This window comes from Ascidiella aspersa, chromosome 1 (assembly GCF_963924565.1).
Source record: "Ascidiella aspersa chromosome 1, kaAscAspe10.2, whole genome shotgun sequence".
Taxonomy (NCBI): domain Eukaryota; kingdom Metazoa; phylum Chordata; class Ascidiacea; order Phlebobranchia; family Ascidiidae; genus Ascidiella; species Ascidiella aspersa.
In genome coordinates, this window is record NC_139447.1 from 30,598,286 (window position 1) to 30,617,245 (window position 18,960).

The following is an 18,960-nucleotide window of genomic DNA, read 5'->3' on the forward strand; positions in this document are numbered from 1 at the left end:
ATTAGGGATGTTCAAAGTAGAATCCCAAGGTATTCTAGAATAATAGGTTTCGAATCTAGAATAACGAATCCAGAATAGCGAATCCTAGTATATTTTTATTAAATTATTTAACCTCGATTTTGTTTGGGGAAGGGATTAATCTTAATCTACCCCACAGGACAGGGCCTACAATCACAGCAATAAATCGCCCAAACAATTTGCTAACATGTGTACATTATAATAAACAAAACTCTCTCATATGTTTAACATTCTTAACAACTGTCATCTGAAGTCGTTCTGTAAACTGTAATATGTCAACTGTCCAGGTTGTGTCCAAAACTTATATTTTTTGCCAATAGTGAGAAAATGCAACACTGCACACAGAAGTCTTAAGCAATTCGGTCCTGATTTTGAAAGCATTGTTAATCTTATTGCTTCTTTTTTGACTAACATGATCTGTTATGCAGCCAAATAATGTACTGCAAAGAATACAAAGTTATTATTGACATAACGAATTCTTGACAATTAGGTTGTGCATAACTGCATAACTTCCCTGAATATTGGCCTAAAATTGACCTTAAGTAACCCCATAGCGCATTTTGTGGACGGCCAGGACGTTTTGCAACGCTATGTTACTTTTGCAACTTCAGTATTTAGGGAAATTGCGAACTTCACACCAGACATTACACGTTAGCCGCTCGCCCAATAACGCTTGATTGACACTTAATTATTAGACGAACGTTATCGCGAGACGCGGTAATTGGTCGCCCGAAAAAACGCTGACACTGCACTACCAGGTTACATTTAAAGCAAGCACTATACATTGGTCGCCGCGGCGACAGGCCAACTTACCACACGCGTTTGTGCAATTAGGCGCAACAATCCGCGGTAAAACATTAAATTATATCGGTTCCAATTACCCGAAATAAACGGCAGAATTGGATTCGAATCCCATCTGGATTCGAATCCAAGGATTCGATATTCTACTTTGAGCATCCCTATTCACGATACATGCGGAACTATATATGTCTCTAAAATTTTTTTTTATTTATTTCACCGTACAACAGACTACAGTTCTATCGAATTTTGTTTTTCTGGGTGAATTGCACGATGTATTTTTAAGGCTTGCGTTTACAAAAATGGTAAAGTTTTGATTTTGAAAAACGTTTTTTTTTTCCAGATACGACGTTGGCAATAACCTTATTCATGTACGAGGGACCTCGTCCTATTTATATCCTTGCGATGGAGGTACCATTAAAAGTGAGCGCACCGATTTCGAGCAAGGTAATATTGATAACAACCATTCTTTGCTATATTATCAACAATAAAACTCAAAGTTTAAAAACCAGAGTAAAATCAGGATCAGACATTATTTTAAAAAGGAATATATATTTCGCCTAAACTGGCATCGGCAGTTCCTTAATTCGAATGATTCGTTTTAATAGATTCAAAATCACAAATCGCAATTTCACGCCCAGCTCAGCTCAGCTCAGCTCAGCTCAGCTCAGCTCAGCTGTAGTGTAAATATTTTCACGCCTAGCTAAGCTCAGCGCAGCTGTAGTGTAAACAGGCCTTAACTCCGTAGTTTACCACCAGGTCAAGTATCAGTGAAGACGACGCTGTACAAGGACGGCCACGTGTTCGTGCTCCACATCCTCGATCCCAAGGACATGGATGCGGAGGCGGAGCTCGACGAACTTCTGAGGAGCGATTTGCCTCCGGAGCAGGACGACAACGTTGAGAAGGCCGACGTTGAGGGAACTGAGAAAGGTAGAAACGCTTTGTTTGAAACGTTTAAATTGTTTTACGCCGACCCACTCTTACGTTTGTTTTATGCACCCCGATTTTTACACCATATAGCGTTTGTATAATTCGTTGCCGTACCCGACGTATTATTTGGGAAATACCTTTATCAGATACTTCAACAAACCTTTTTGATGTGGCAGTTTTATTTTAACGTAACATTTAAGTATTCGAGTTTTGTGGTTAAACCTCTTTTGGGAAAATCGAATCGAACTGATCGTTGCTTACTGAAACACTGCAGTGAAGTATCAACGGGATTTAAATTTTAAGCAAGTGAATTCCAACAGTTTTACTGGACTGAAAATAATTAAGTTGCTGATTTTGAAGCGTACACTTAACTAACTACGTAGGACAAAAATGTACGAAAGCCTGTTAAATCCTATAAACAGTATAACAAATTTTATTGGTCATTCTGATAAATTTGCCAACGGGCTTTCGCGGTGGTGGTTTGTATTTTCGGTAAGCCTTGACCAGTTTATGACAGTTACAGTTGTCGCTTGCGATGCAACCCCTTTTGCATTTTAACCCAGTTTGGTGTCATTGTCGCTTGGCGAAAAGGTAGCGTCAAAGTACCAAGGTAAATTGTCCACCATGCTGTTAAACTCACAAGTGTCACGAACACAATATTGTGACCGCTATTTTTGAATATTCCACGCTTTTCAACTTATAAACCCATAAGTGTTAAATTTCAGTTTCGTTTTTAGCTTGATACGTGTTTTTACCGCAACTTTTAATGTAGAATACCCTGCCTTTAACGCAGTTAACATCACGCAATTTCGGGGGCATTGTGACTTAATACAACCGACTAGTCATAACAACAATAACGACAACAACAACTGGTTGAACGCATATATGAAAGAATCCTAAATGCAACCGTTAGATATTAATTTGTGACCAAAAGTAACATTGATTCTGGCGCTATTGTGGTTAACTAAAATGCCGCAAATACTTTCGTTCTCGCAGAACCCGACACCGGTCGTCTGAGCGCCGAGCTTCTCCGTGGGAGGAAAGAGGAGGAGGCGCAGCAGCAGCAGGGACACAGCTTGTACGGTTCGTGGTCGGCCACATTGTGCGACGGAATGTCGCTGGCGCTCAGTACATACGGCGAGGAGGGAATCTGCCAATCCGCAGGTGATAAAATGTGTACTTCACTTAACAAACGTTATTTTATCCGCTCGCTTGGTGTTTTGTGACGTTTTCTTTCGGCATACTTTGGTTGAAACCGTTACTTGTTGTTACAATCATTTAATATTAATTTGGTGGTGAAAAGCCTTTTACGCATTTTCCCCCATCTGTATAATTTAGAAATTCAATTTCTGGAACTTTGGCGAACTGTTAAAATGTCCTACTTGCATTTTGTAACGGAAAACATCTGAATGCTTTTGAACGCTAAGTTTTAGTCCTATTTTTTTCTGTTTTTAAAAAGGTTGATTTTTCGTTTTTAGAAACCATTTGTTTTCCTTCAAAATGTCGGTAGGCTGCGACTATTTATCACCTGTATTTATCTTAAATAATACGCAATTTCCAAGTCATTTTTAACAGTTTTTTAAAAAGGACTTTTTTGCTTCTTGTATTCAATTAAATCCCAAACTCAACTTTTTTCTGTCATTTGTATATTAGTTATGTTTAAAGGAGAATGTAAAAACTTATTTTGACCGAAAAATATTACATGTCTTTATTTTATTTTCAGCAAAAGCAAAACGAAAGCTGCTGCAACTTCTCGGGGAAATCCCCCCGGCGTCGACCCCCACCCCTGTGCCCCCGGGCATGGAGACCCCTAAGAAAGGGAAGAAGTCGCCCAAGTCCAAATCGCCGCGGGGTAAGAGCCCCAAAGGGGGCAAAAAGAAGAGCGATGCTGCGGACAAGGAAGCTGCTGAATCCCAGAGGCTGGAGGAACTACGAGTTCAGGTTTGGAGTTTTTTCGACTTTGTTTACGAAAATATGGGGAGATGCTGTCAAGATAAACTCGACGTTTTTGCTTTTTATTTTAAATGTGTCATTGCACCCCCCCCAAGTGTTAAACTATATCGCTTACTTTTTACGCCGTGTTAGAATTTTTACAGGGCTGGATTAATACTCCAGGGGTGCTGAGTAGTTTAGTGAGAAAAATTGTGTTTTAATTTTTCTTTACAAAAGCCCTATAATTGAATTTTAACCTGAAATACTTGCTAAATCTGATATGTGAGATTAATTCTACAGCTTGATCCACCTGGCGAGTGATACCTTTCACTAATGTGGAAGACACACGTACAAATAAATAGCCACTATATGTATGTAAAACCAAACTCAATGCCTATCTATCCACTTTCATGTTCTCTTTGTTTATTGTATTTATTTTTGTTGCTGTTCTAAGTTGTTTAATTATTTAGGTTTTTATCTTGTTACAAGACATTCAATACGTTTTAATGTTTAATTTTTGTTTGGTAATATTATTATGTTTTGTTGTACGAAATCTTTTATAAGCTGCAATGCTTGTTAATTAAAAGTTTTGTCTGGCTATTTTGAGTTTTGGTACGATGGCAAAAATCATTACCCGCCACGTTTAAAACCATGCACTTGAAAGTAATATTACTCCGAGAATGCCAATGCCTCGAACGTGACGTATTTCGTCGTCGCCGAAGTTTGTTATCTGGATGTCATCCCACTTTCTCCTCAGGAGGAGCTGGAAAGAAAACTCCGGGAGGCGGATGAGGCTGCGGAGCTGGAGCGCAAGAGGCAGCGGATGCCGGCCTTCCAGCAGCTTTACATCTCGTCGCCCGACGGACTCTGCGTGAGATACCAGCTCGACCCAACCACCGCAGGTAAGTGCAACAAGGCCGCTTACTAAAGTTGTACAACAGAGGGATATCAAAAAAGGCTCCCATGTAAACTGGCGAATTGTCAAGTGGTAGGAAGGTAAAGTTAAGAAATACGACTGGTTTTAAATCGCTTCTTAAAAATGACCATAAGTCTAAAATACACCCAAACTTCGTTTCAAATAGGGAAAGGTTCGGTTCAAATTGGTCACGGCTCTTTGTTTGCTTTGAATTATTTTTGTCTGATTACATTTTAGTCACCGTTTGCCCGAACTTGCGAAATGGCGGAAACAAAAAAGTCTATCTTTTAGAAAGGAAGAGGAGTTCTTTTGATTTGTTTGTTTGAAATGACCGAAATTGTAAAACCGCGCACATACTTGATATAAAAGTTGTTAGGGTGTATTTTAAAGTAGCTACGTTCCTGAGTTTTTTATAATGTTTTTTCGGATACTTTTTGCCGTCCGTTAGCTCAACTTTCCCCTATGTATACTGGGTATATATATAAGTGCACCACGGTCGAATTGAGTCGCTTGTGGTGTGCATATGTGGGATTTTCTTCCACAAATACTTGTTAAGTCTTCTCTAACTGTTGTTAAGCTGAAAGTTCAACAGGAAACAATTAAACAGTAGTACACCGATAAGCCATCGCATAAAGCAACTTCCGAGGGGCTAGATCACAGATGTTATTTAACACATATGTTTGTGTGTGTCTTTCATTAAACAGTAGTACACTCTCATTTTGCGTGCTCCCTGTAGACTGTAAGTAAAGCCGTTAAAAGCTCCACGTTTTTGCGATTGGTGACATAAATGTAATTGGACATTTTATTTTCTTGAGATATTTAAACAACAAAAATCCAACATATAGTTATTTTCTTGTCGCTTGAGCTTATTTACTTTTTATATTTGTTTAAGCCTGATAGCATAGATGTAATGAATGTATAGTGTCGTGAATTACCAGTAACGAACTTTATTTATAAAAACAAAAACACATAAACATCAGTAACAGTTTAAAGTAAAAAAATATACAAAAAGCAAACGACGCATTGTGGCATTGAAGTCGGCAGTGTAATGCTATCATTGAGGTACACGTATGTTTACACGGTACACGTATGTTTCCCTCTATTTAGAATTGTTTTCAAGGCAAGAAATTTACCATCGTCCAAAAAAACGCAGAACGCAAAAATGCGGCACATAGCTTTTACATGAAAAGAATAAGCATGGTTTTGCTAAACATTTTTTCATCGTTAATTAAACCATTATATTTCTTTATGTGTCATTTGTCTTCTAATTTGTGATGTCAATATTGAAGTTCTAATACGTCTTAAGAAAAAAACGAATTAAAACAGTGGTTGCAAGTATATGTTAAAGGCAACATTGGACGAATCTCAACACAACCCAGCAATATATATCTGGATATTTAAATCAATATGAGTTAGCTAGGGCCAAGGGCCCGGCCTAGCACCCTTTAGGTACAAAAAAAGTACAAAAAAGAGGGGGGAGCACAATTTTTTTTTAAAAGGTACATAAAACTTTTTTACTCTTTAGGTGAAATTTAGCTTTCAGGCATAATGAGCCTTTCTTAGGAAAACTTAATAAAGTGCAGCGCATGGAATGCAGTCCACACGAGCAAACACGCCGACATGAGCAGGACGTTGATCAGAAGCGCGTTGCCACGGCTACCACCTCTTCCTCCTCCTCTTCCTTGTCTCCCGACTCCTCCAGGAGCCACAACTTCCGCTCTTATCACTTCAGCGTCGCACTCTGGTCCTAGCTCTTCAAAGAGGATCGTCGCGTCCTTGCCAGCTCTCTTCTCCGGGGCGGAGCACTTCATGATGTCCATCAGGATCTCTTCTCCTCTTCTCTTCAGTGCTCCCACCGTGGAGCACAGCGTCGCCGCGTCACAGTGCCACGGGTTTCCACCCCAGAATAGGTGCCGTAAATCCGGCGCTCCACTTAAGAATCTAGCGTCAAGCGTCTTAATGCGGTTGCCGCTGACGTCCAGCGTTTTGAGGCGCGCGAGGCCTTTGAGTGCCTCCGTCGGCAGATGGTGTATCCTGTTGCCTTGTAGGTAGAGCAGCGTAAGGGTGTTGCCGAAACGCTGAAATGCGTCTTTGCTCACTTGTTCCAGCTGTATAATACGTAAAGCGTTTTTTGTTGGTCGCGCCGTAAATACTTGTGATTTCGGAGGAGACCCTTTTCCACGTGTCAGCCTCCGTACTGGTTTACACTTATATTGAAGAAAATGGCAAAAGTGATTAAAATCTTTCGTGGCAAAACTAGTTGTCATAATTTGATTCGTATAGTGGCTGTAAATTTTGCGTTATACGGGTTTCGCCTTGTTATGATTTTTTTGTCATTTCTCATTTGTCTGTACAGTACTTACAGCTTGCTTCGACGTCCAATTACGAAGAAACTAGTCGTTTGTTCAAACATTACGCACGCTTCACAATAATTTTAATTTATACCAATTTAAGCCAGTAATGTTGAGCAAATATTTGAAAACCCCTGGGGTTCGTTTTGCCATTTCCTGATACTATTTTATTGAGTTGAACAAAAAGTAGCAAGCAAACACATCTCTACACATAGAAGAAAAATATTCACGCAATCGCCATATGGTAAACTACGAGGGTCGCGTAAGCCACATTTTGCAGTTTACCTAGTAGTACCTGGTTGTTGTCGAGGTACAAGCGCTTGAGTTTGTCTAATCCCTTCAACATCGCTCCGTCCAATCGCCTTAACTTGTTCGAGCTGAGAAACAGCGAATGGACGTGTTGAAGACCGTGAAAACAACCTTCCTCCAGCCTCTCGATCTTATTGGCCGACAGCTGCAGGACGTTCACGTGCTTGCTGCAAAGAACAAACATAAAACACTGTCATCTCTCAATATTGAACAAAGAGCGACGCCCTGTTCTGCCATGATTTTTAATCTTAAAAGGTGTTTAAGTTTCAGCCTTGGTTTGCCTTATGTTTCGTCTGGATTTGGATACTGTTTTAAGAATCTGTAGAACACTGGTGACTAAGAATGCAATGGCGAGAAATATTGAAGCTAAAAATTGACAATGTCGCTACTCTTAATTACATTTTTTCCAGCAGCGTATACTTTTTTCTTTACTATTATATAAACACATTGTGATTTGTTCGTTCAATTCCAAACTACTTACAAGTACATTGTGTTGAATTGATTTGATTTGAGTTCCTTAATGAGGTTGAAGGCGAAGTCGACGTATTTAAAGTGCTCGTGGGCCGGAAAATGACCGACGGTTGTCAAGCTCTTGTTGAAGCATTTCAACTGAAAAACGTGAATATTTCAGTTAAAAATACGAAACACAGAAAGTTGGCCTACTAATTATTATTAATTATGGGGACAGGTACAGTATATTATAAGACCTTTTTAATTGATTGAACCGTTTTACTACATTACAACAATCTAAACCAATGCACTAAAATTTTGTTTTACAAAAAAACGTATTCTTCTATAAAACAAATATAATTATAAATTTCGCAGTATTTTTAAAAAAAGTCTAAAAATCTTATAGAGATTAGTCGAACGGCGTTAAGACGATTACTAGTTGCATTACTTACATCGTTTCTGTAGCACTGGCAGGGGCAGCTCAGGGCCTCACAGTTAAACCTGCACAGCTGATTTTCCGCCTGGACGCAGAAAAACAAAAGCAGCAACACACAGCACTGGCCGAACATACCGCAACAAATACTGCCCTTGTTCTACCGAAACATAAAAAGTTGACAACTCAGTGGTCTTTACAGCCAGAGAGGGGCCACCTAGAAAAAAGGCTTGGTTTTAAAAATGCGCCAGAATAGGCCAGCTTGCGTGGCCTATTTTAAAACGGTCGGCTCTATTTTCTAACCTATTTTTTACCCGTTTTGAAACTCTAATCCTTTCAAAATAACAACATGAAAGAAAGAAACAGTCTCTTGTTGAATCGATCAAGAAAACAGGCAGAATGACAAACAATACGCAAAATTTGGTTAAAAACGGGATCCCGGCACTTTTTGAAATGGCCTAGTTACCCGGCCTAGGTTTCCTCTCACACATAGAACATTCCAATGACCCGTGTTAAGCGCTATAGTGCTGGTGCGATGCGTTTGTGAGTCAGAGGCGGCCTCACAACGGGGCGAAAGTTTGTAGTGATTTACCAGCCGTGCTGTGTAAACACTCGAGTCGGTGATCGAAGCATCTCTGTTGCCATTGCAACCAGCGCGAGAGTCCCTAACCCTTGTTAGACGGCCCTCGGTGCCGTGTTTGTTGTGTTTGCCCCCTTGTACTTACGGCCTTACGCATCTCGCTCAACACCCCCAAGGAGTTCGCCTTTTTGTGCTTGGAGTGATGTTGTTGCTGCTGGTCGGCCTTAATTGGACGCTCTGACAGTTTCGGCAGGGTTGTGTTGGGTTTTCGAAACGGTTTGTGTATATATTGGCGTGGTTGGATGATTATTCGCAATGGTGGATTTTTTCCTACACAAAGGAATTTTTGAAACAAATGTTTAACCTTCTTCATGGCTATATGTCGAAAAGTATAATCAACAGTTGCCTTTTTAGAAATTAATATAAAAATCATTTTAGCACAAGTAATTTTAAAATGTTTTTTTTTAGAAATATAGTTTAAATCTTATATTTTACTTTCAAAAAACAATTAAAAAAAAAAATGTGGACATCGTCACATCTGTTTCCTAACTTTGTGCCTAAATATTTTAAACATTTTTTTGTTTTTTCCTAATACCCTTGTGCTATACAACCCCAGTTGTCACTTTTTAATATATTTTCAAGTGTCAGTCTGGGGCCTAAGTGGATACCTGACTTGAATGAACGCTTTCATTTTAGTTTTGCCACTTGTTGAAAGTACGTATCACTTCTGTTGTTACACACGGAGATTATCAATCAATTCCGATAAATATACAAACTTTTCTTGTACGATTTTCTGTCATTGAAAGCTGTAGCTCCAATAGTGTTACCACAACGGGAAGCCTATTTTTTATTTTATTGTTTTCGTTTCAAAATTTTTCGCTGACTTGTTTATTGTCGTTTTGTTTGTTCTCTCACTGATAAGGCCTTTAAGTTGTAATTTATTTATTAAAAAGGCGAAATGTTTGACATTATCTTACTTTTTTTTAGACCACTGTTTGGATTATTAAAAGTTATCACATAATTCCCAAAATGTTAGAAAATTCCCAAAATGTTAGACCAATATGTTGGTTTAAGTGGTTTACCAAAATCATCTAAAAAATGCTAGACTAGTGCATCAAAAACATGCTAGTGTATTCGTTAAATTGCTCGGGGAAGACAATATCAAAACAACACTTTGTTCTAATAAAAACACAGTCTTAAAATATCTAAAGTCATACAGGTTTTATTGTTCAAGGTCCTTATATATCACTCGTCAATCGTGATACAATTCAACAATTTCACCAGTATGCTTTATTTTAAAGGCTTTGTATGGAAGAGCGACAATCAGGTTAATGCCGCCAAAACGACAAAAAGTTAAACAAAATAATAGCAATGCAATACAGCAAGCGTGTTGCTTTAAAATGCGAAAAATAAAAATGCGTTATAATTCAAACGATTATAGCTTCTTAGTTGCGTAGGTCTGTCTTCTCTGTACCTGCCGCTTGCGCTCTTTGGCCTCGAGGGCCCTCTCGAGCGCCTTCCATACCCGGCTCTTGCTTTGGCCGCCCGTAGCCGGCTCCGGAAGGAACTGGCGCACTCCTGGTTTGGCGCAAGGCGAGGTGAACTGCTTGGCACTGATTCGGGGCAACTTTTCGGGAAAGACTGGCGCCTTGGGCTTGCCCTTACTGATGGTGTTTTTGTTGTTGTGTGCATAGACGGCGTTTACTTTGCTTGGGCGGCGATGACGCTGTTGCGCGCGCGGCCTGCGTCGTTGCTGCTGCTGCGGCTGATGACTGTGATGTCGCTTGGCGTGCCGCTCGTCGCGTCGCGTTCTCTTCGTTCGCTCCGTTTTGCCGGAGGTCGTCGTGGTTTGCTTTACCATAGCGGTTTGCTGCTGGAGCGCCGGACCAGCGCTTATTACTCCGCGGGAACAGAGCAGCCCAAACACGGCCACACAAGCAACCAGCGTCAGTACAACGCCGCCCTGCGCCGCCGACACTATAGCACTGACGAACTCGCGTTTCGTGATGGGTGCCTCCTCTTCTTTATCTTTACCGGGCGACTCTTTAGTTTTAACCGCGTCGCCTCGCAGCGTCGGCCGCGGCCTGTTGTTGCCAATGGGCGGCCTTTGCGGCGGCCTTTGCGGCGGCCTTTGCGGCGGCGTGGGCCTCGGCCTATAAGATACGGTCGACAATGGCTTGCCACCTGAACCGGCCGAACTTGTTTCTTCTCGACGGCTAGTACTCGGCTGCGTTGTTGTCAGGCTTGCGCTGGTTTCAGTGACGTTATACGGAGTGTGTGACGTGATCGGTGACGTCTGTGTGACGGTGTAAGGCGCGGTTTGCTTGCTGATGTTGTTGGTGTTGGTGTAAGTTCGGTTGGTGAGAAGAAAGTTCTTCCTGTACACGATCCTGCTGTACAGTCCGCTGCTCAGCATCTCGTTGAGCCGCTCGTTGCTGAAAGGTTTCTTGTTGTTGTTCTTATTCTCGCGCGGTGTTGCATTTTCTCGGTCTTTGGTTGCATTATTTCCTGAAAAGACATTGTTTGTTATTTTATTTCTTTATTCCGTAGATAGCTCTCGCCCAAACTGAGTGATTTAACGCCTAATATTGCAGGATACAGTTTATAGCCACATTGCGCACTATCTTTTAATCAATGATATCTTGTTTTAATTAATGCCCTAAATAATTTCTTATCTTCTTTAGCCCTGTTGTTGTGGCTCAAAAGTATATTTTACTGGGCATCAGACAAAATTGTATGTAACTTACACTTAAAACCAGTAATTCTCAGCCTTCTATGGCTAACGGCGCCCCACAAAATATAGATTTTCACCCCTACTGAAATTTTTGGGGTATTTTACTGAAATGTCACTATAAATGGAACTGGAACAACTCAATCAACTTAAAACATGTAGGAAAATGTCATTGGATAAAATAGTCTTTAATCATACACAAATTGTTGTATCAAGAAGCTTACCAATTAGGCAAAAATCGTATTGTTAAAAATTCTCAAATACATGTGGGAACCCTTAAGCATTACAAAAGGCACACCGGGGTGCCGCGGCACCCTGGTTGAGAACCACTGCTCAAAACGATTAAAAAACGATGCCACTTGCGTTAGTTTTTAAATGACTATTGTCGATTCCCGGAAGATTAAAACTTGCATATTTGTGCTCGGAACACCTCGTGACAACACCGACCTGTTGCAACTTGGTCGATTGACCTTGCCCTTCTGTTTTCTCCACGTGAATGAAAGCTCGTTTGCGCAATCAGAGTTAAGCAAGTCGCTTGTAGCAGCAGCAGGCCGATCGCCAATCGCCAGAGTCCCCGTTTACTCTTTGGCATCAAAAATCGTCGTTCACTGATGGCGCATGTCGCGTTTTGTAATTCCTTGTTTAACAGGTTTGCGTGTCTTATAATATATCTGTGACAGAAAATCACGACATAAGTTGGCTTAGGCAGTTGTAAGTGCTTACCGACCATTGCAAAAGTACTGCAAAACCTCTTAAAAAACTTCATTTCTAATGGTAAAAACATATTAAAGAACTCTGATTAACATAAGTACTAAACTGCGGTGCTCTCTTGTGAATAGGAGCGCGAAACTTATATATGTATATAAATTTGTTTAAAACAGAGGTTGTAAGAATAATTATCCTTTAACAACTCACCTAGACTGCAAAAGACAACTATTTCAAAAACTGTTTGCAGCTTTGTTTTAGGAAAAAATCCTCGTACAACTTTCCGTTCTGTTCTTTTGTAAACCTTTAAGCATGAACCCGACCCTGACTTTTAAGTTTCCTGGATCACAACAAAGCGATGTCTTACAAAGTCTTTTATTAACTCGCACGCGTCCCGACCAAATTTGGTCGCTCTTGCCTTTTCGTTCAATGCTCTTTGATTTTTGTTGAACAGCTCTTGAAAAATCAATACACTCGAAAATCTTTTGTAAAGGGCAGACCACTTGCTGCTTAAGATGTTTGGGGCGTTGATACTAGCTGCTACCGTTACACTCCACAGAAATAGGTGGCGGATAGGGTCATGTTCTATGGAAGTAATTACTTGAGGAACATTTCTCATTTTGTTTAACTGTTTTTTTAAGCTACAATTGTAGACAAAAAAGCTTCTGTAATGGGTATTTGTGCGATCACCTAACATTTTTTTCACTTTTGTGGCAATAAGCCAACCACTCTGGCTATGAACCAATGAAACAAGCCCGCCTATAGCTCCACCTCAGCCGAAACTTATCAACATGGGAGCTTCTAATTTCCAGTGTTATTAGGATCTAAGTCACCTAAGACAACGACTTTACTTAAGTGCACTTAGGTCACCGTTTTCAAATGACCTGGCATTACTTAAGTCTTTTGAACAATGACAGGTTATTTTTCTGAAGTTTTGTAGAATAAACATTTTGCTTCTTATATATTGGGTTTTGTGTTTTTTTTAGCTAGTTACTCCTCATAATCGGACTATTTTACCTATTTTAATTGTTTAACATTTATTTTTTATGACAAGGACAACTTAAAATTGGCTTGCTCTATTTATGACTTGACTGGGACTTGACTTGTTATTTATTTAAAATGACTTGTCTTGGACTTGTTTACAACACTGATGTTCTCTGAAAGTGCCTTAACTATTATCTGACTTTTAGTTTCGAACGAGGACGCCCCAATGGACGAATACAAGATGATGGTGCGTCAGAGCTACCCGTACAAGACCTCGGGAAAACAGCACACGGAGCAGGCCCGCGCCAAACCGGCTATGGACGAGGTGTCCAGGACCATACAGGCCGACGGCACGGTGATCAAGGTTATGCGGGACGGGAGCACCAAGGTACATTTAATCTACGAAATTTCAGCGATGAACGATTTCTGGCTTGTTAAGAGGTTTCTTACTGAATAAAATTAAGTTAAGACGTTGAACGGTTAACGATTCATTCGGGTCATGCTTTTAATACGCCTCTTTGCAATTCAAATAGGTTATTTTCCAAAATAACTAAAAGTTTCGCGGCACACTGTTATCATTTTTTGATATTGAATAGTTTGTAATCGAAACTTTCAGACAACGTTTACTACTTCTTTATCTAGATTTTTACAAATTTCAACTAATACAAAGGATTTAAATATTAGAATGCGGTTATGGAGTTTAAGGTCGTAATTTTGGCATTTTAATGGTGAATTAAACAATTTTATTTTGTACGAATCACAAAAACACCTATATAGAAGCAAGCCTTACAATACTAGAATTTAATAATAAAAATCGGGTCTATTGTTGTTCTCGTAGAAACTATCATATTGTTCTCAGTGCATAATTTATGTTCCAAGTCAACTGTGATTTGCTATAGTAATTTCGAGTGTGTAAAACATATCGTCTACAACTTCTCAAATTTAAATCGAAAATGACATAATTTTAGCGTCACAATAAAGAAATACGGAAATAATGAAAAGTATCTCTAACTTTGCAACATACTCAAAGGTTCTGTTGAGCAACGGGACAGTGTGCTTCAACCCGGGGTCGGGAACCCTGGAACCGAAGATCCCCAACACCCCCCACAGCGTGGCATCGATAGTTAGTCCCCAGGCCACCGCCATCGTGGAGGAACAGAGGGCCGCCAACTCGGCCGGGAGCAAGAAAGGTTCGGTTTTTTATATATATTATATTGCACTTTTTATTTAAGACTTAAACAAGTTTCCTACTTTTAAACAGTTGTGCACAACACTTGCAGCATGGTGACGTACGATAAACTTCAAAATAGTCATTTAACTCTGTGTTACGTCACAATGGTACACATTATGTAAGTGGCGAAGTTCTAAATTTGAAGGACAGCCAACTTTCATGATCTTGCATTTGGAATTAAGTTATAAAATTGTAATATATTTGGCGGACCGGTAGGAAAGTTGACGCGGACTGGCACCGGTACGCGGACCGGCGGTTGAGAACCACTGCTTTAGAACGTCCTGGTACAAAGACCTGCCATAATAGTTTTTATCTCACGAAGGTCAAAGGAGGGCCGATTTTGACTCGGCAGGATCCTTATGGTGTTTTACCACCCTTTTTAAGTATTATTCCTAATTTAAAATACAAGGAATATGCACGGAGCACTTCAAATCATTAATCTGGTCGCCGTAATAATGTTGAAGCACTAAAAACGTCAATTTAGTATGTTTACCATATTCGTCGTATACTCTATTTTTCTACATAACCTTTAAACCAAAATTCCAACAAGGACCTGAGTTTTGAAACAGTAAGAACTCGATTTACTGGAAAATGGAAGTTTTATGTTTTATTGTTTTCTAAAAACGTACATTTGTTCTATCCCGTATGTATTTTAGAAATTTGTCTTGCTTCTTCTCAGGAAGAGATTTTCTAGATATCTAAATTCAAATTTCAAACAAGGACCTGGGTTTTACGTGTATATATTTTACATTTTCACGTAAACATTTTTGACATTTGTTGCTTCTTTTCAGGATCGCGCGGTCGTAAGTCGAGCGGGAAAACAAACCCAGCAGAAACCGCCACAGATCCGTCGGTTGCAGGGACAACCAGCGGCACAGCGGCCGGACTCGAAGCAGAAGCAAAAGCCAGGTAAGTCTGTGATTCATTTTCGTCGTTTCCCTGGCTGATTTGCTTGGCTGTTTTGTTTAAAATGTTCTACATATACGTCGCGTTGTTATTGGGCCTTATTTAATGCTAAGATATACACAGCCTTGGATAAACAGCCCACGTCCCGGTGTAGTAGGTTTAATGTCCAGTTAGGCGGTCTAGGTTGGATACGCAGCCCATGTAGTTCTGTAGTGGAGACACAGTTTAACCTGGCGATCAATTTTAGTCCTTTTTTCCGTTTAGTTAATATTTTTTTTATGGTACCTAGGTGGTTTTGTCGTAAACTAGGGTGGTGAAAGTAAGCGGTAAAAAAAATTGAAAAGCAAAATGACATTTTGGAGTGAATTTCAGAAATTTCAAATTTTAAAACAGTCAATAATCAACCTGGAATCTATCTCGCCAGTCTCGTTTGACGTTGGTTGGACCAAATTTTTTAAGGACGCTTTCAAAAGTTTCCGTAGCTGTGTATCGTAGAATCACCCCTAAGAAAACGTGACAAAAACGAACCGACTTCTTTTGGGTAGTGCGTAATTTCTCCGGCCACCATTTGACCGAGCCATTCTCTCCTCGGTTTGATTAAACTCGCCCATAGCTACCACTTTGAATAAACCGAAAATGAAAAAAAAAATTATGCGAGCCAAACTACACATTGTCGTTGCAGGAGCGACGCCGAGCAAGAACGGGCATCGTCTTGGATCACGACTTACATCACGGGCGAGGTAACGGTGACCAAGTCCGACGGTTCGGTGCATGACGAGGAACCGCTGCTGTGTTACGTGGCCACCGACCCCGTCACTGCAGAGGTCAGTGACCAGCAGGGACTGTTGCGACCAGGGCTGCGAAGTCGCTTAAAAATAACACGACTCCGGCCAAATGTGTTAATTGTCGAGTCCAGAGCCCGGCTCCGACTTTACAGCCTGTATTGCACCCAGTTTGTTTCACCGATTTATTTAAACTAATATCGCCGGGTAAGTTCTATTTCGAGACAAATTTCTTCATTAAATAAATCTCAGAACAGCCAAAGCAAGAATGCCTATAGCGAAAGTATATTCGTTTAGAAGTCTGGGACTGACTGGGAAAAAAAAAAACATTTTTGCAGCTTTTCTGAATTCGATTGAAATTAAAATGAAAGATTTTCAGATATTCCAGTTAACAGTAGAATGTTCGATACTACGAGTTTTATTGTAATCCCGTTTACCGATTTTTTGGGCAAAAAGTACAGCACTCCAATTCAGAGTTGAAGTATTCGATATTGCGAGGTTTATTCCGATATCTATATAAACGGTATTTTGGGCCTAGGCGCGATACTTAATGACGACATTGCTGCGAAAACATATCAAATTGATAAAATCACAATGAATGCGAATAATATTTAATAGTAGTTTTACTTTTGGATTAAAAGTCCAAAAAACCGCCTGTATATTTACCATACTCTGTGTGAAATGTTCCTTTCAAGTTAGATAACGTTGCGTTAAATCGCAAACCAAAGCTATAATCCATAAATCAATTCGATATCGGATCGGCACCGATACGACCCTAATATCGGACCAGTACCAATATTTACACTTAGCATCGGTTATCTGTACCGATCCAGTATTATCGGGAACAATAAACGCGTCAAATAGACATAATGCGAAAACGTTTCGGATTTGACTATAGTATTTAGATCATTGCATTTTGTTCACTCCTAGTATAGACAGGCATATCGTAACTATTACCGATGCTCTTAAGTTCATTTGAGACAGTGATTCCCATACTGCGTGCCACGGCACACTAGTGTGCCTAGAGACATTGCCAAGTGTGCCGCGAAACTTTTTGTAATTTCGGCAAAGAGAGTATTCGTATTACCAATAGTCATACGCGCAAGCTTTTTTGATTTTTCTACGCACTATTCAGTACAAATAAAAAATTCGAGACATTTACATATAGTTTGTCGTATGCTAAGGGCGATTGTAAAATTACTCTATTGTTATTCTGGTAAAAGTGTGCCGCGAAATAGTTAAGATTTTTTTAGTGCGCCGCGAGCCAAAAAGTTTGGAAACCACTGATTCAAAAAAACACAATAACCTCTAATGCAGTGCTTTTCAACCTTTTTGATTGAGTGGAACCCTATGGAAACATTTCACTGGCTTGAGGAATCCAAGTGTAACAAACACACCTCAATTAGCTACACAATTTAGAAATTGCGGAACCCCTGGCCTGTACTAGCGGTACCCTTAGGTTCCGCGGAACCCTGGTTGAAAACCACTGCTCTAATGAGACGCAAACCTAATTCCTAAATCACAGTTGAAGAAATATAACCTCGATTTTAGACTCAAAACATAAAACATATCTCTACTCGTTTAAGGTGATGTACTCGCGCGAGGACCGAGTCATCCGGGTCGATCGTCCGGGTGAGGGCGGGTCGGTGTGCGACCACGTGGACGGGACCAGGATCACGAGGTACTCAAGAGGAGCGGAGCAGGAGCCTGGAGAAGAAGAGGACGCGCAGTGTGAGTGTTACGCCAAAAATACTGGATCCTCTAGTCTACTTGACCGTCTGTCGGATGCCTGAACGTTCCACCAGGCGTCTAATATAATTGTATTGAATGCATTCCAGATCCTCTACTTCAGTGCTTCTTAACCGTTTTTAGTTTTGTTCAGCCCTAGCATCTATCTCCAGATTTTATTCACCCTTGTCTCATGATATGATAAAACTATCTCGTCTACATATAACAACAACTGAACAGATTGAACCCCCGGAATATTCGCGCCGATGGCAAGCTATCATCCATTTTCGACGGTTCACCCTTATTCACCCCTTTTGGTTGGTTCACCCCTGCAAATATGTTATTCACCCTGGGGTGAACCATTCCCCTGTTAAGAAACACTGCTCTACTTGACGGCCTTTCGGATGCCTGAAGGTTACACGAGGCGTCTAGTATAATTGTATTGAATGAAGTCCAAATACATGCGAATGATAAAGGCGTACAACGATATGCGGCCAGCGACACAAAATGGGCTCGAACGTTTAGTGACAATTTAGAAAGGTTCTCTCAGCCTTGCCCAAACCTGACTGTCGACTTAAACAAATATTTACCTAAAGTCTGAGTGATGAGGAAAAGGTGTAAGTGTAAAGCGTGATAAGATAAGAAATAAAACAGGTGAAATGTAATGTTCCGCATGGCTGAGAAAGCATGTGAAAACAAACGCAATGGTGGAAACAAGTTGTAAAAAACGAATAAAGTATTCCGTGTAACATAACTGTTGCCATGACAACCATTGAGATATTTCCCCCCCTAATTTAAAAATTCCTCCCTAATAGAGCCAAATGCCTCCCTGAGAACCACTGATTTAGATATTTCTGTTACGTGGCAGCAGTCAATAAAGTTTTTTGGCGAATTTGAGGTAAACCCAGCAGATTACTATGGAACAGTCGTGACCGGAGAATGCTTGTTGTTGCTCGGCCGAGTCGAGTAAATTTGCCAAATCGTTGGATTGCTATGAAAACGTGGTTTCATGTATTTTCAGTCAACTTTTTTCCTAGTGTACGCTTACGTCACTTTGAAATATTTTAGCAAGTGGCAATATTTGTATAAATTGTTAGTATCGCAATTGATATTTGTATATTGTCAGAATGTTGAAATGTAAACTTTCGTACCGACATTACTTTAGTTTAGAAA

General features: G+C 40.2%; 1 protein-coding gene across 2 annotated transcripts in view; it reads left to right on the forward strand.

The window, feature by feature from the left end:
• Positions 1 to 18,960, forward strand: part of LOC146169724 (sperm-associated antigen 17-like) — a 43,326-nt gene that overhangs the window by 11,917 nt on the left and 12,449 nt on the right. For both annotated transcript variants that reach the window (XM_083393359.1, XM_083380341.1), the window contains exons 18-27: positions 1,160 to 1,263; positions 1,576 to 1,749; positions 2,746 to 2,913; positions 3,473 to 3,690; positions 4,439 to 4,583; positions 13,347 to 13,528; positions 14,171 to 14,330; positions 15,163 to 15,280; positions 15,960 to 16,101; positions 17,646 to 17,790. In XM_083393359.1, the coding sequence (XP_083249485.1) occupies positions 1,160 to 1,263; positions 1,576 to 1,749; positions 2,746 to 2,913; positions 3,473 to 3,690; positions 4,439 to 4,583; positions 13,347 to 13,528; positions 14,171 to 14,330; positions 15,163 to 15,280; positions 15,960 to 16,101; positions 17,646 to 17,790 (1,556 nt within the window). The remainder of the gene's footprint in view (positions 1 to 1,159; positions 1,264 to 1,575; positions 1,750 to 2,745; positions 2,914 to 3,472; positions 3,691 to 4,438; positions 4,584 to 13,346; positions 13,529 to 14,170; positions 14,331 to 15,162; positions 15,281 to 15,959; positions 16,102 to 17,645; positions 17,791 to 18,960) is intronic.